This window comes from Psammomys obesus, unplaced genomic scaffold (assembly GCF_907164565.1).
Source record: "Psammomys obesus unplaced genomic scaffold, mPsaObe1.curated_primary_1811, whole genome shotgun sequence".
NCBI classification, from domain to species: Eukaryota; Metazoa; Chordata; class Mammalia; order Rodentia; family Muridae; genus Psammomys; species Psammomys obesus.
The window spans coordinates 57926808-57941041 of NW_026585504.1; the positions used below are offsets into that span (position 1 = coordinate 57926808).

The following is a 14234-nucleotide window of genomic DNA, read 5'->3' on the forward strand; positions in this document are numbered from 1 at the left end:
TTGGAGACAGGGTCTCTTACTGGCCTGGAGCTCTCCAAGTAGACTGGGCTACCTGGCCAGTGAGTCTCAGAACACCTCCCATCTCTGCTTACTAGTGCCTGGCTGGAGAGCTCAGTGGTTAAGAGTGCTTACTACTCTCCAGGAGTCAGATCTGGCCCTAGCAGCACGTCAGACAGCCCACCACTGCTCCAACGCCAGCTCCTGGGGACCGTTGCTTCTGTCTTCTGTGGGCATGCATGGCAGACTCTCATACACAAATGAAAAAACATCTTTACAAAAGTACAAAACCAGCACTGGAACAATCATGTATCTCCATGCCTAGAGTGGTGGTGCTTGTTTTAATTACCCGTGAAAAGGGTGCATGCCACAACACATGTGTGGAAATCAGTGCACAGCATGTGTGGAAATCAGTGCACAGCTTGTGAGTCGGTCCTTTTTTTTTTTTTTCACCAGTCCTGGGCACAAAATTCAGGTCTGGCTTATACCCTGAGCCATCTCACAGACGGTTTTTATGTGAGTTCTGAGGCTTGATCTCAGGTCCTATACTTGTGCGCAAGCAGTTCAAATGAACTATATCCCCAGCTCTGGAGACTTTTTACAAAATACTTATTTATTTGCTTTCTTGCTCACTTTAAATGTTGGCTTCTCTGCAAATTGTTGTGCAGTTCACCCGCTTTGGTAGGTGCACGTCTACGTTCCAGACACTCAGTACTCCAGTTTTGATCAGCCAGTGTGTTGTGGCTCCGTGAGTGCACAAGATTTATTAGGGACGCCTTGCTATTAGGTCAAATAGATGCATTAAGACATAGTATTCCAATATATGTCCCTTGGCTCCATGAACCACTCAGCCACAAATGATTCCTTTCAGGTCACGATAGCTTATGACTTCCTGAGCATAGAGTTACTTTCATTTGAGTGCCCCGTTTAATTGTGCCATCCGCTGACCTTTATGAATACAGTTGCTGCTGTGAGTGACACATGCCCAAAATGTGAGCTGTATTTGAAATGTTTTTTGAATGAATATAGTGTCTAAAATTTGTGTCCTACAGTTCACTGGCTAGACTGACTGGTCCATGAGTGCCGACTCTAGCCAGATCTGTGCCGGCCTCGCTAGTGTGGGGGCTACAGTACATAGCTATAAATCGCGTTTACAAGGATGCTGGGAATCTGAAGTCAAGTGCTTATGCTTGCCTGGCAAGCATTTTCTGACTGACCACTTCCCCAGCCTGTGACAGTTCTTTTGGAACTTTTTTTAATTACTTTAGTTTATATTTTATTTTATTTTTTGAAACATGGTATCCTTTTAACCCAGCTTTAGGTTCACTATATGACTGAGGATGACTTTTAAACTACTTTTTAAAAACAAGACTTTAAAATTTTTGTGTGTATGGGTTCTTTGCCTGCGTGCATGTATGTGTACCATGTTCGTGCCTGATGCCTGCCAGCCTCAGAAGAGAAAATCTGATGCCCTGGAACTGGAGTTCTAGAGGTTGTGGGCTACCATTTGAATGCTGGGAACCAGGGGGTAGTGGGTGTCCTCTGCAAGAGGGACAAGTGCTCTTAATCGCTGAGCCGTCTCTATGGCCCAGTATTGTTCTTTTAAGTTGTGTTTACTTGTGTGTCTGTTATGTAGGCGTGGGCGTGTGAGGGCAGGTACCTTTGGAGTCCAGAAGACACCATCATTTCTAGAATTAGAGTTATTGATAGTTTTGAGCCTCTGACATGGGCGCTAGGAACAAACTTGCTTGGGTTCTCTATCAGAACACTGTGTCCTCTTAAACCTCACCCCCCTTCTTCCATCCCCATGACCTTGAACTTGTGATCCTCCAGCTTCTACCTTCCAAGTGCAGAGATTGCAGGCCTGTTCCACTGCATGCAGCTTATAAACTTCTGGGACCACCCCTGGCTTATGTGTTCTGGGGATCAAATTGAAGGCCTCATGCATCCTGGACAAACACTTTACCACACCCATGACCCTTTGGAAGCATCTTAAACTGATGCATGCCGATAGAGTTTACACTCATTAACTTCCAGTATTTTTAATATTTCCTTTGTTCCTTTCTTAGCTCCATTTTCAGGGGTGTTTCACACTGCAAAGAGAAGTGTGGTTTAATATTTAAGGTATTTTTCAAAACCAAAATCAAATTCACAGTATTCAAAGGGTGTTAACTACCAGACTGTGGCTGGTGGAAGCCTCCCAGAGACACCCAACCATTACCTGCCCTGGCTACTTTAACACTAACCTTCTCTTTGTGTTAAGTGTGCTAGCCAGACTCAGACTTCAGTGGCCACTAGACTTTCCCAGTGCACTGTGTTTGGTGGAAGGTAATGGAGTATGTTACCATAGAAACAAGTTTGCTGCTTGGCCTCCTTTTGTTGGCTTCTGCCTATGCAGCTGGTCTCCGTGAATTCTTGTTTGTTGTCTCTGAGGCGCTGATAATACTTATGTGGAGCATCTAGGGCAGGTTTAATTATGGTAAGAAACAGATCCTGTAACTTCATTTGCTGCTGTCTAAGGGGTGTTTGGGACTTGCTGCTGCTGTTTAGGAAACAAATTGAGGACCAAGCTCTTTCCAGCACTTAGGAAGTGATGTCATCTATGAAAGGCCATCCAGTGAAGGCAATGAAATTTTCTCATAAATTTTGTCTTGTTTCTCTCTTGTGTATGAAGTGAGTGTATGCATATATGATAATGGAGCTCAAACCCAGGGCCTTGGAATGCTATGCAAGGCACTCTACCACTGTGTTCTATCTCCAGCCCTTGGGTTTTTTGAGACAGGGTTTCCTGAAGCTCAAGTTGGCTTGGAATTTGTGGTCTCCTGCCTAAGCTTTCTCAGTGCTGGGCTGTTATCAGGCATGCACCCCTATACCCAGCCAGAGTATTTAATTGCATGTTTCTCCTTTAGGATTCTCAATGCTGTATGTCTGCTTATCGTTTATGATTCTCTTTGTCACAGCATGGTGCCACTTTTCAGTAGGGTAGTAGTGACCTTTCACACTTGCTTGGCAATTTCTTGGCTTCCAAATGTTTTGAGAAGTGTTGAGAAATGAAGACATGGCAAAGAATCCTAGGAAATATAAAAATGCAGTGGGCTGCATCAGGAAAAGTATGCACATGGTCTCCGAAGGGTGAATGACTTGTGAGCTAGATGGCCTAGAGGGTAAAGGCTCTTGCCACCAAGCCTGATTCTTGGAATCCACATGGTGGAAGAGAACTGACTCTTATGAGTTGTCTTCTGGTCCCCCCACACACGTTATAGTACATATGTGCATATAAAAATAAATGTAAATTTAATGTGTGTGTGTGTGTGTGTGTGTGTGTAGGCAGCACAGCCTAATCTAAAAACTAAGAATTGACTATGAACTTAACCATGACTGTCTCTGATGGCTCACTTTGACCTCTGATTGCTCTTCACATTGCAAGAGGCAAGAAATCTCCTTCTCCCAGGAAAAACTGTGAATAAGTAAGGAACCCAGCAAGGCTCTGGGTGCTGTGGTCTCACTATCTCTGACCTCTGGCTCAGGTATCTTAGTCTTGATGGATCTTTACTCTCTGAACCAGCAGACAGCCTGACTGACCTTTCCCTCTAACGCACCATCCCCTCTTCTGCTCACCAGTCCCAGCGTCAGCGTAGTCGAGCAGGGGAGGATGTCCCTAGTAGGTCAGTTCCCACCTGCTCTGGGCCTGGAGAAGGAAACCTGGAAGAAAGTTGTAAACAGGTAGATTGAGCCCTGTGTACTAATTCCAAACACACCCTCTGTCCTCTTTCACATTGTCCGCACCAGTTTCCCTTGGAGGCCACTGAGAATTCCCATTAATGTAATGGCTTGTGCCCGAGTGTGCCTGTGTTGCTGTTGGTGTCCTGCTTAACCACCTTCCCAGTGAGGTGCTTCCAGGTGTAGCTCACTGTCATATTCAGTAGAACATCAAGGGGAGGAAGACAAAGTCATGCATATCCAGGGCTGAGGGGAGCACCTTCTCCTGAGCTGGGCCCCGTTAGAGTGCCCCTGGACTAGGGTGTGCTGCCGAGGAGAGGAGATGGGGACAAGAAGATCCCTGGGCACACTGAGCCAGCCCGCCTAGCCTGCTCCAGTCCACGGAGGGATGCTATCCAAAAACCAAGGTGGCCAGCACCTGAGGAACAGCCTAGAGATTGTCCTCTGGCCTTCACATGAACACACGCATGCACACGCACACACTTGGTGCATGTGCACGCGCTCACACACACACATATACACACACACTAAAATTTTCACAATTCCTGTCTTCAGTGTTCTTGTGAAACAATTTTACCATCCTCGGTAAATTAGAAAATGCTGTGTCCTCCCCTCTCCCCACAGCAGTTTTTACAGCTAAGTAGTATCAACACTGAAACATTTGTCAGAGTTTAATATATGTCCTGCCCAATCGGAAGAAGTCCCGTCTTCTGTAAGGTGTTCAGCCACCAGGCAGATGATGGTCCTAGCAGTTCTCAGCAGACAGTGAGATTTGAAGAACTTTTTGTTACCCCAAATTCACTAAAATGGAATGAATGAGAATCACTGTTAAGATTTCACCTGACTCATAAATTATCCAGACCTTAACAACTTCTAAATTTTCCATTACAAAAAGTGAGCAAAGGGCTGGGGGAGTTCAGATCCCCAGCACCCGTGTGAAAAAGCCAGGCCTGTCAGCTCATGCTCGAAATTCCAGAAAAGCAGAGACAGGCAGATCCCCAGAACTCAATGGCCAGCCAGCCTAACCAAACGAGTGGCCGGGTTAACTGTCATGGACAACAGTAGAGGAGGACGTCCAGTATCAAGCTCAAGTTGACATACGTACATGCGCACGCACACACTCACACAGTATACCTACACACAGGTTCACATATGCACACACATGCACGCACACACACAGTATACCTACACACACGTTCACATGCTCACTAAATATATGCGTATTTTAAAATCAGCATTGGGGTTATTTGAAAAAAGCCTAGTGAGTTAGAATTTAAAGGTCTTATTGTTCACGTTCTTTGGATAAATGGAATTCACATTGTCTAGGGTTACAGGCCGACTGTTCTTAAAAGATGCTGCTTTTTCATTAGCGCTGTGAAAACTCAGGTTAGCTTGCAGGGTTACATAACACATCGTTCTGGGAGGAGATACGGTCTCTTAAAGACTGTGGCACATTTCACATGAAGATGGACTGCAATAGGGGCAGTCTGTATGCAGTAGGGCTGGGGCTGTAGCTTACCTAGTAAATACAGTACTTGCCGAGCATGCAGAAGGCCCTGGTTCCAGCCGCAGCTCCTCATAGTATGGCATGGTTGTGCACAGCTGTCATCCTGGCATTCGGGAGATGGAGGCAGGAGAACCAGAAGTTCACACTCATTGTCAGCTACATATAGCAAGTTCAGGACAGACCTGAGGCTCTGTCTCCAAAACGAAGAGAGAGAGTGCGAGATAGGTTTTGACAGTTTTCAGGTGCCAGTTTCTACACGTAAAACCTGAGTGTGTTCCCTTATGCAGTGACGGCATGCTTATGTTTTCTCTTGCTGAAATTCCAGTCTCCTGCCTCACATGTGTGAGGGGTTGCATGTGTGTGGGGTTTTTCTAACATCTAATGAAAAGAATTTTAACCGTACAAGTTAATTTGCACATTGTTTGAAGTCGGTTCTTTTTACACAAATCACCTAACAATGCCTTCATTTGTTGTGAAACAGATTGTTTCAGAGGATGCTTAACCTGGAAAGTATGTTTTATCATAGTTCAAACAGGAATGATATTTCCCACAGGTGGTAAGAGTACACCAGCCGCCTTGGGGTCTGGAATAGAAAAACTGGTGACTGTATTTGAAGATCAGGGGAGGAAGTGGTACCCCATGCTTTTCTAAATGAATGCTTCTAAAAAATTGAAAAAGAATTTTATAAAAAAACTACTTTGAGCCACTGTCATGGAAAAATATTTCAAATACTTGACTGCAATCCTAAAAATTATAGGCTCTCTAAAGATGTTGTGCAGTTAAAATGAAAATAAAATAAAAACTGAAAATAGTTTTGCATATTTTTTTCTTTCTCTTCATTCTTAGAAATTAACCAGAGATGGCAAATGGTATTTACCAGAAGTACTATTTAGTTAGTTGTTAGTTGTTGTTTAAGACAAAGTCTCTCTCTGCACCCTTGGCTGGCCTAGAGTACACTGTGTAGACTAGGATGCAGGAACTCAGGTCTGCCTCCACCTCTGGAGTGCTGGGATTAAAGGTGTGTGCTACCACACCCAGCTTTAGCGCCTACAAGTCAACCTCTTCATTAACTCCTCAGGCTTTGGGTTTTAAACTCAGACTGCCTGTGGCTAAATCAGAGCCTTAGGAGCATGTTTCGTGCAGGAAAGTTCCTCTCTCTTGTTTTAGATCATTGCTTTCCCATGTGCTGCCATCATTTTCAAGTGCCCCTCTATTGTTACCTCAATTAATAAAGCACTTTCCCAAAGGTAATAGAGTGTACTTTTATCTATCGTCAGTATCTAGTTTGTTTCCCCAAAGTCTGTTTCGAGGTTCTTGGACATAAAAGAAGAAATTTTTTATGTGTATTTAAAATTTCTAGTTTCTTAGTCAAGTGCAGTGGGGTAGAATGTCTCAAGATAAACCCAACAGTGGTTTGTCTGGAAACTTCCTCTTCCCTGGGTGCACTGCCAGCCTGTCCAGCTCTCCTGGGAGTGAGAACAATCTTAAGCATTTAATATTTTTTTATTATCTATTTTATTATCTAAAAAAATCTACCAGGATTTTTTTTTTTCCTACTGCTAGACAACAAAGGAAATGTGTCATCCAAGGCCAGGGCATTAAAACAAAAGCGGGAATGGTCCAGACTGAAGTCGAGCTCTCTGACTGATGCTGCCATTTTTCTCTAGGTTTCAATTAATACAAAAATGTTCTGCTTTTGAAGTAATAGCATCAGTGACATTCTGGTAGTGTGGTAGACAAATCTTAACCGTGGTTCCTTTTTTTAGGCAGCACAGATTGTGCTCATCTCTCTGTTTGAATTGAATACTCCTGAATTTACCATGTTACTTGGTGCCTTGCCAAAAACATTCCAGGATGGTGCCACCAAACTCCTGCATAACCACCTCAAGAACTCCAGTAACACCGGAGTGGTAAGTGCCTGCTGGTGGTTTGGTCATGACCTCCAGGTAACCCTCACCTAGCTGATGGACATCACCAGGCTGATGGACAGCCAGCTTCCTTTTTCTTTGTTGAAAGTCTGTGAGCCTGTGAAGGTTGGGGTCCTTTCTGATCCTGGCATATGCTCTGGGGGTTAATGGGCGTGGTGCTCATGTGGTCTTCTTAGGGTAAGATTGTTGGGTCAGTTAAATGTTTCCTAAGTTGCTGCAGTATTCATTCATTCTTTGAATCTGCTGTAGCTCTTTTAACCCTATAATGGTAGAAATGCTTACTTGTATGTATCACATTAGCGTAGCTATATTAGTGCCTTTTCTCATTGCTGGAGGGAAGATCTGTTTTGGCTCACAGTTCAGGGTGGTTCAGTCATCATGACAGGGAGGGCAAAACTGCAGCAGTGTGAGGTAGCACGGGTCATACTGCACCTGCAGCTGAGGACAGAGGAGTGATTGCTTGCTGGTGCTCAGCTCCCTCTCTTTTACTCAGTTTGGCTCTCCAACCCATGGGATGACACTGCGGAACTCAGGGATCTTCCTCCTTAATTCACCTTGATTGATCTCTTACATGGTTTTGGATCTTGTCAGATTAGCAGTCAGTATTAGCCACCACAAGCTGACACTGGTGGCTCCAGAACAAGTTTCCACAGAGCAGTTCTCCATCTACACTCATAACTTGGGGGCGCAGGGAAAGCATGTGGGCAGATCCCACCCATTTACACCTGGGTTAAAAAACAAAAGGAAGAGGGGTTGGGTGTTCAGGAAACCCTTTGGATAATGGTGCCTATACTCCTTTGCCCCAGGGATCTCCAAGCAATACAATTGGCCGGACACCTTCCCGACACCCCAGCAGCAGGACCAGCCCCCTGACCTCACCTACCAACTGTTCCCATGGGGGACTGTCTCCAAGGTAAGCTCATTCCACAGAGGTGAAAGATGAAAGTGCCCTATTTTTTGTACAGCCTGGCTTAGAACTAAGCTTGATAGCAGAGTGTTAGAAGTCAGGGGCAAGGTTCCATTCTCCCTCAATTTGTAACTGGTCTTTGGCTGTTAACTCCTGCACGACAGTGACCAGTTCCCTGCTCCATGTTCTCTGCTAGCTCTAAACACCTAGCCTAGTACTACATAGATTTTAAAACTGAAGTTCATATGAGCCTCTGAGAAAGCCCTTCAGCTGTCCTCTAAAAAAATGGAGAGCCCTGACTGTTTATTATCTATAAACCCTTTAGACTCTACAGCTGGGGTAGTATTCTGGTCAGGGGCCACTCCAGGCCCACCCATGTCCCGTTTAAAGCAGATGCTGCTCTGGAAAGACAGTGGCTGGGGACCTGAGCATCACCGGCTTTAATATGTACAGACTCCTGTTAGGACCGTGCATAGTGGCCTTTTTAGTGTCTGGGGGCCTAACTCCTTACTTGTTTGTTTTTATTTTTATTTTGGGGATGGGGTCTGCTATATAGTACTGGTTGGCCTGGAACTTTCTGTTTCCTGCCTCAGCCTCCAGGCTGCTGAGATTGCAGTCATAAACCCCATGCCTCGTAGTGGGGTACGCCTTCAGAGGAGAGCAGGTTCTGTCTCAGGACTGTGGGAAGTCTGCAGGGGGACTGATGGCTCCCTCACCTGGGTCGGCATTACCTAGCCCCTCAGGGTGTGGTGGCTCCAAAAAGCCACAAATATCCTGGACCAGCAAGGGCCACAGGTGCTGTGTTTTATCTATGAAAAGTCAAGGTCTTTGGGCTATGAGAATCTAGGAGACTTTTGTCCTGTCACAAGGTCTTAAAATGCAGTGAGAATATTCCAAATGTACCATTTCCTGGTAAAGGTCTCCATCTGCTGGAAAGATGTCCAAATTGATTTTTGTTTTTGCTTTTGTTTTGATTCTCACTTTGAGACAGGGTCTCATTTCACCCAGGCTGACTCAAACTGTGTAGCGGAAGATAACCTTGAACTCCTGATCCTATGCCTTTCCATCCCCCAATGCTGGGATTACAGGCATGTGAGACAAAGCAGGGCACGCTAGTGCTTTTAAATGTAACTTGTTATGAATTCTTTTCTTACCACTAGAGTCCTCCTCGGGCCTCAATTACACTATCAATATCATGGAACAAAGGAAATCTGTATTTCCCTTTTGGAGAAAGCCTGTGTTTTATAAGCTGTTAGAGCACCCTTCTGTTTTTGTACTGCTTTGTATGTGCTGTGATAGCTGTAATATCAGATCAATACTTGATGTGATATCAAGTCTGATGTTACATCTCCAGATTCAATCTGTGTTACCAGGATTTCAACATGTTGTTAGAATTAGCTGTGACCAGAAACTGATGAACGTATGTCTACCCTTTCTTCAGTGTGACTGAGTGATCTGAAGTACATGACTTAGGTAACCAGGGCCCATCACAGAGACAGTGAAGACTTTATGGAAAGTACACATTCTCTATAAATTGTTGCTTTGTCTAAGCATGATGCTTTGCACTCTTAATTGGGAAGTTTGTTCTTCCATAATGCGCAGTTCATACATCTTTTAGCTATTGATTTATTAGGTAATAAAAGATTATAATTCAAATTAAGTATTTATTACTTTGTTTATTAAATGCCTAGATTTTAAAAATTGGGTGTATGTACTAGTAAAATCCATCAAAGAACTGGCTAGAAATTAATCTTTGCAGATCTCCAAATCATTAAAAATGTCCGTTAATTCTTAACCATAGCTTTTGTAACTCTTGGTGAAGAGATTTTTTTTTTCTTTCTTTTTCTTTTTTTTTTTTTTTTTTGATTTTGATACAGTGTTTCTCTGTGTAGCCTGGCTACACTGTACACTAGCCTGTACACTCCCTTTGTAGACCAGGCCAGCTTCGAACTCACAGCAGTCCACCTGCCCCTGCCTTGCTGAGTGCTAGCATTGAAGATGTGCACTACCACGCCTATCTGAAGAGATTTACTTTCAATATCAAAAGTTCTGCCCGTGGCCAGAATATATTTCCTTGTGGCCAAATCTTACTTAGGGAATTACTTAGTATGGTCTTAAACTAAGCATAAGAGTTGAGTAGCTTGCCACATCTCTTGCGAGGTGATAACTGTCACAGGGAAGCCTCCACCATGTTTCTGAGTGGTACCTTTGAAGCATGATCTTGACTGTGAGCTTTTTATTCTGAGGGGGGGAAATAAGACCAGCTATTTGTTCTTTTAATTCTGAATGTTGAGATGAATTAAGAAATTTTTTTTAGTCCAAAATTCTGTAATTTGATCATGGTGATAATAAGGAACTGTTTAAAAGTGATAATAGCTCTAATTTGATGGTAGCTTTAGATTTCCCTGGTGAGAAAGTTCTTTTCATCAACCCAGTAGTATCAGAGATGCCTACAGGCTAACACTTTGTAAAAAATTTTACATGTGTGAGAGAGAGGGATGGCTGCCGGCTATTCCCAACTAATGAACAAATATGACATGATATTTGAGCAGAGATTGAGAACTGTGTTTCTAAACATTTATATTTTAGATCATTTTACCCATTATGATTTTGTGGTACAGAAAGAGTTGTAGTTCCAAGTATCTGGGTTTGCACAGTCTGGTGTGAGCTCCTGATGAGTGTGTCCTAGAACAGAGTGGAACTCATGGTCACCTCTGAGTTCCCTGGCAGAGCTGCCCTACAGGTGGCGCTTGCATTTCTCCTGGCCAAGTGAAATAGTATTTGTAGACTGTGGCAAGTGTTCGGAGCAAGCCCAGTACACAAGCCTGTGTACCACCTCTGTTTCCCCTGTGCCAACCCCAGCCCCAAGTGTGGCTTAGGAAGGGCTTTAGACCCTGGACCACAATGACCTCTCATCCCCAGGCTGTATTTTTTTCTACAAAATGGGTTCTGTGACCCTCCTCGGGAATGCTAATCCCTAGGGACACCTGCTATGACAGCTGTGTTGGTGAACGTGGTGATGATGGCTCAGTTGGTAAACCAAGTGCATTACCAGCATGAGGACTTGAGTTCAGTCCTCAGAACCCATTTAAAACAATTTTAAAGGCTAGGCACAATAGAGTACACTTGTATTCCCAACAATAATGAGATGAGAGGTAAAAACCAATTAATTCCCAGAATGTGCATGCAAGATTACCTACCTAGCCTGCTTGTTGAAGTTCCAGGCATGGTGGGGGTTGAGGGGAGTTGTCTCATAAAAAAATAGAAGGCGCCTGAGTATGGTTGCCCCTGAGCTTGTCCTGACCTCCATAACAGACAAACATGTACAGACTGCTGCAGCAGGCAGGGTGCTGTGGGCGCTGCCCTGTGTTCTCACTCCAGCCTCTGGACTTGTAGCAGGAGTTAGAATTTGCCCTGGGGGGCCTCTGCAAGCCCAGGCCAGCTACTGAAACTGAGACAGGTGATTAGATACCTGTGTTCCCAGATGCATTTTAGTTTCCTATGGGTGATAGAAAAGCAGAGGAATGCCATTTCATTTCTGTGTTTTATTTCCTCCTCTGAAACTTAGTGCCCCCATTTTTCCACCGTACAGTGGCACTCTGTCCTCTGAGCTGTCACGATCCCCAGCTCAGGAGCACTGTCTGTCCCTGGAGTACCTAGTCACTAACTATCGTGTGGTCTTGGAGCACCTCCCTGCTTCTGTTCCACTACAGTTAAGTCTCGAAAGCGCCACCTCTGGTCCTTTCTGAAATAACTGCTAAGGTGGAAACCTCAGCATTGGGCTTGCTTCCAATGCAAATCCAGCCCAAGCAGGCAGGGACACCCTCTCACAGGTATGTACACAGCTACACTTGAGATCTCAGTTGACTCTTAATGCAGTCAGCTTAGCCCGTGGTTGGCAAAGAAAAGGATTAAAACAGTCTTAACTGAGGAGCAAACTGTAACATGAACCTGTTCTTTTTTTTTCCCCCTCTCTTGTGTATGAAGTACTAAATTTTGCTCTAGCTAATTAGATGGGACTTTGTCAGGAAAGAGGAGTCCTGAAGACACTCCAATGGAGCATCTTCCTCCTCCCCTCCCCTTTGCTTCTGTGTTTTTCTGTCTCTGATTTTCCTCTTCTGATCACTGCAGTCGGTTGTGGGGTTGGAGTGCCGATGGGCTATCGAAGCCCCCACCTCCCTTTTCTCAGCCTAACTCCATTCCCACCGCTCCCTCCCACAAGACTCTCAGGCGCTCTTACTCTCCCAGGTAACATGCTACCTGTTAAATTTGTTCAAGATGTCACAATATTATTGTGTTTCCAAGGTTGCCCTGGGTCTTTTGGAAAGCCTCTGAGCTCCTCTGTGATCCCTGCCTCCACTTAGACTTGCAGGAATGGAGCCTGGGTGAGATGTGTGAGCAGGAACAGGCTCGGGAGTCAGGCTGCTGCTCTTGAACCACCCAGCCAGATTGGTCACTATTTACTCTCATGGGCTGTTTGTTCTAGCATAGCTTCAGGGCATATCATGATGTCCAGGTAGGCAGTGGTGGGTGTGGTTTCCTTAATGTGAGTCCCAGGTGCAGAAGAGCTCTGCTAAGGGTCAGGTAGGCTCTGTGCTTTCCACAAGTTGCTGTCCCCGCTACGAATGCACAAACCGACTACTTTCCTTATATAATGTTTCACAGCAACCAGATAGAAAGTCCTGAGACGTGGTGTCTTAGTTCACTTCTTACTGCTGTGAGAAAACACCATGGCCAAAAGCAGCTTGGGGAGAAAAGGATTTATTTCAGCTGACAGAGAACTCAGGACAGGAACTCAAGGCAGGAACTGAAGCAGTAGCCATGGAAGAGTGCTGCTTGCTGGCTTCCTCAGCCTGCTTTCTTATACCACTCAGGACTTTCTGCCGAGGACATGACACCACCCACAGTGGGGAGCTCTCCCACATCAATCAGTAAGCCAGAAAATGCCCTACAAGCAATGTGATGGAAGCATTTTCTCAATTGAGGTTCCTCTTTCCAGATAATTCTAGGTTAAGTCAAGTTGACAAAAACCAAACAAACAAAAACTTAAAACCACTACAGCAAAACCCCAGGATAATTGTCCTAACTCCCTGAAGATGTGCTGCCTCGGGATGAAGTTGTGGTTTCAGGGCAGAGCTCCTACATGGCATATGTGACCCTAGGTTCAATCTCCATTACTGCCAAACAAGTAAATACACTAATTAGGAAAGATGCTCTATTTTAAGACAGGATATTATTTGTCCCTAGCAAGCAGCCATTGCTGGGGGGAAGTGACTCTGCCTGGCACTGGCTGAGTGACCGTGTTACATGTGTAGAAGAAGGACATGGAGTCTGTCAGGTTCCAAAACAGTCGTGTTTGTGATCCCAAGTTGTGTATATTTGCTTAGACACCAGTCCCAGGCTCTTGAATACGGTCCTAAAGATCCAGAGCTGAGACCATGCCTTTCCGAGAAGCTCGTCATTGCTTACGCAGAACACAGGAAGCCCAGCTGTCACTGTGCCTTGTGAGAGTGTGTACCCAAGTGTGTAAAAGGACAAGAGTTTTAAGAAAACCAGAGGGCTTGTGGGGTAAAGATATTTGCTTCCCATCCCTGACACCTGAGTTCAATCCCAAAACCCACATAAGGGTGGAAGATGAAACCAACTCCACAGACATGTCCTCTGACATCCACACACACTACTGAATTTTAAGAATTTAAAAAGTGAACCTAGAAAAAACAAAAACAAAAACAAAAAAACGACAGCAGCTGGCCATCGAGATTGACCTTGGAGGACATCCCTCTCCAGAATCGTCTTTCCCATTGTCACGCAGTATCGTCAGTCTGACTCACTAGGTGGTAACTGTTAGGCGTACTTACCCCATGGGTGTGTGGCTCAGTAGGAGCTTACCTAGCACGCACAAGGCCCCAGGTTCAATGCCCAGCACTGAGGGTGCAGGGAAAGACAGAAGTAGGTTGTTTCTGGTAAGCAGCTGAGGGAGAGAAAGCTGGCTAGAAGTGGGCTTAGAAGACTGACAGACCCTATTGATTTCCTAACAGAACTGTTCTCTTTCTCTCTACCTGGTTTTCTTAACCCTCAAAACAAGAGAAAAGAAAGGTCCAGAAAGCAAACTTTCTCTCGCCTGATTTTAGTTCTTGGTAGCATCCTGACCCAGGGTAGCATCCTGACCCAGGGT

General features: G+C 44.8%; 1 protein-coding gene across 1 annotated transcript in view; it reads left to right on the forward strand.

The window, feature by feature from the left end:
- The window catches only part of Clasp1 (cytoplasmic linker associated protein 1), a 220637-nt gene that overhangs the window by 172415 nt on the left and 33988 nt on the right, over positions 1–14234 (forward strand). Inside the window, exons 33-35 of the mRNA XM_055601545.1 lie at positions 6991–7134; positions 7959–8065; positions 12191–12307. Coding sequence (XP_055457520.1) covers positions 6991–7134; positions 7959–8065; positions 12191–12307 — 368 coding nt within the window. The remainder of the gene's footprint in view (positions 1–6990; positions 7135–7958; positions 8066–12190; positions 12308–14234) is intronic.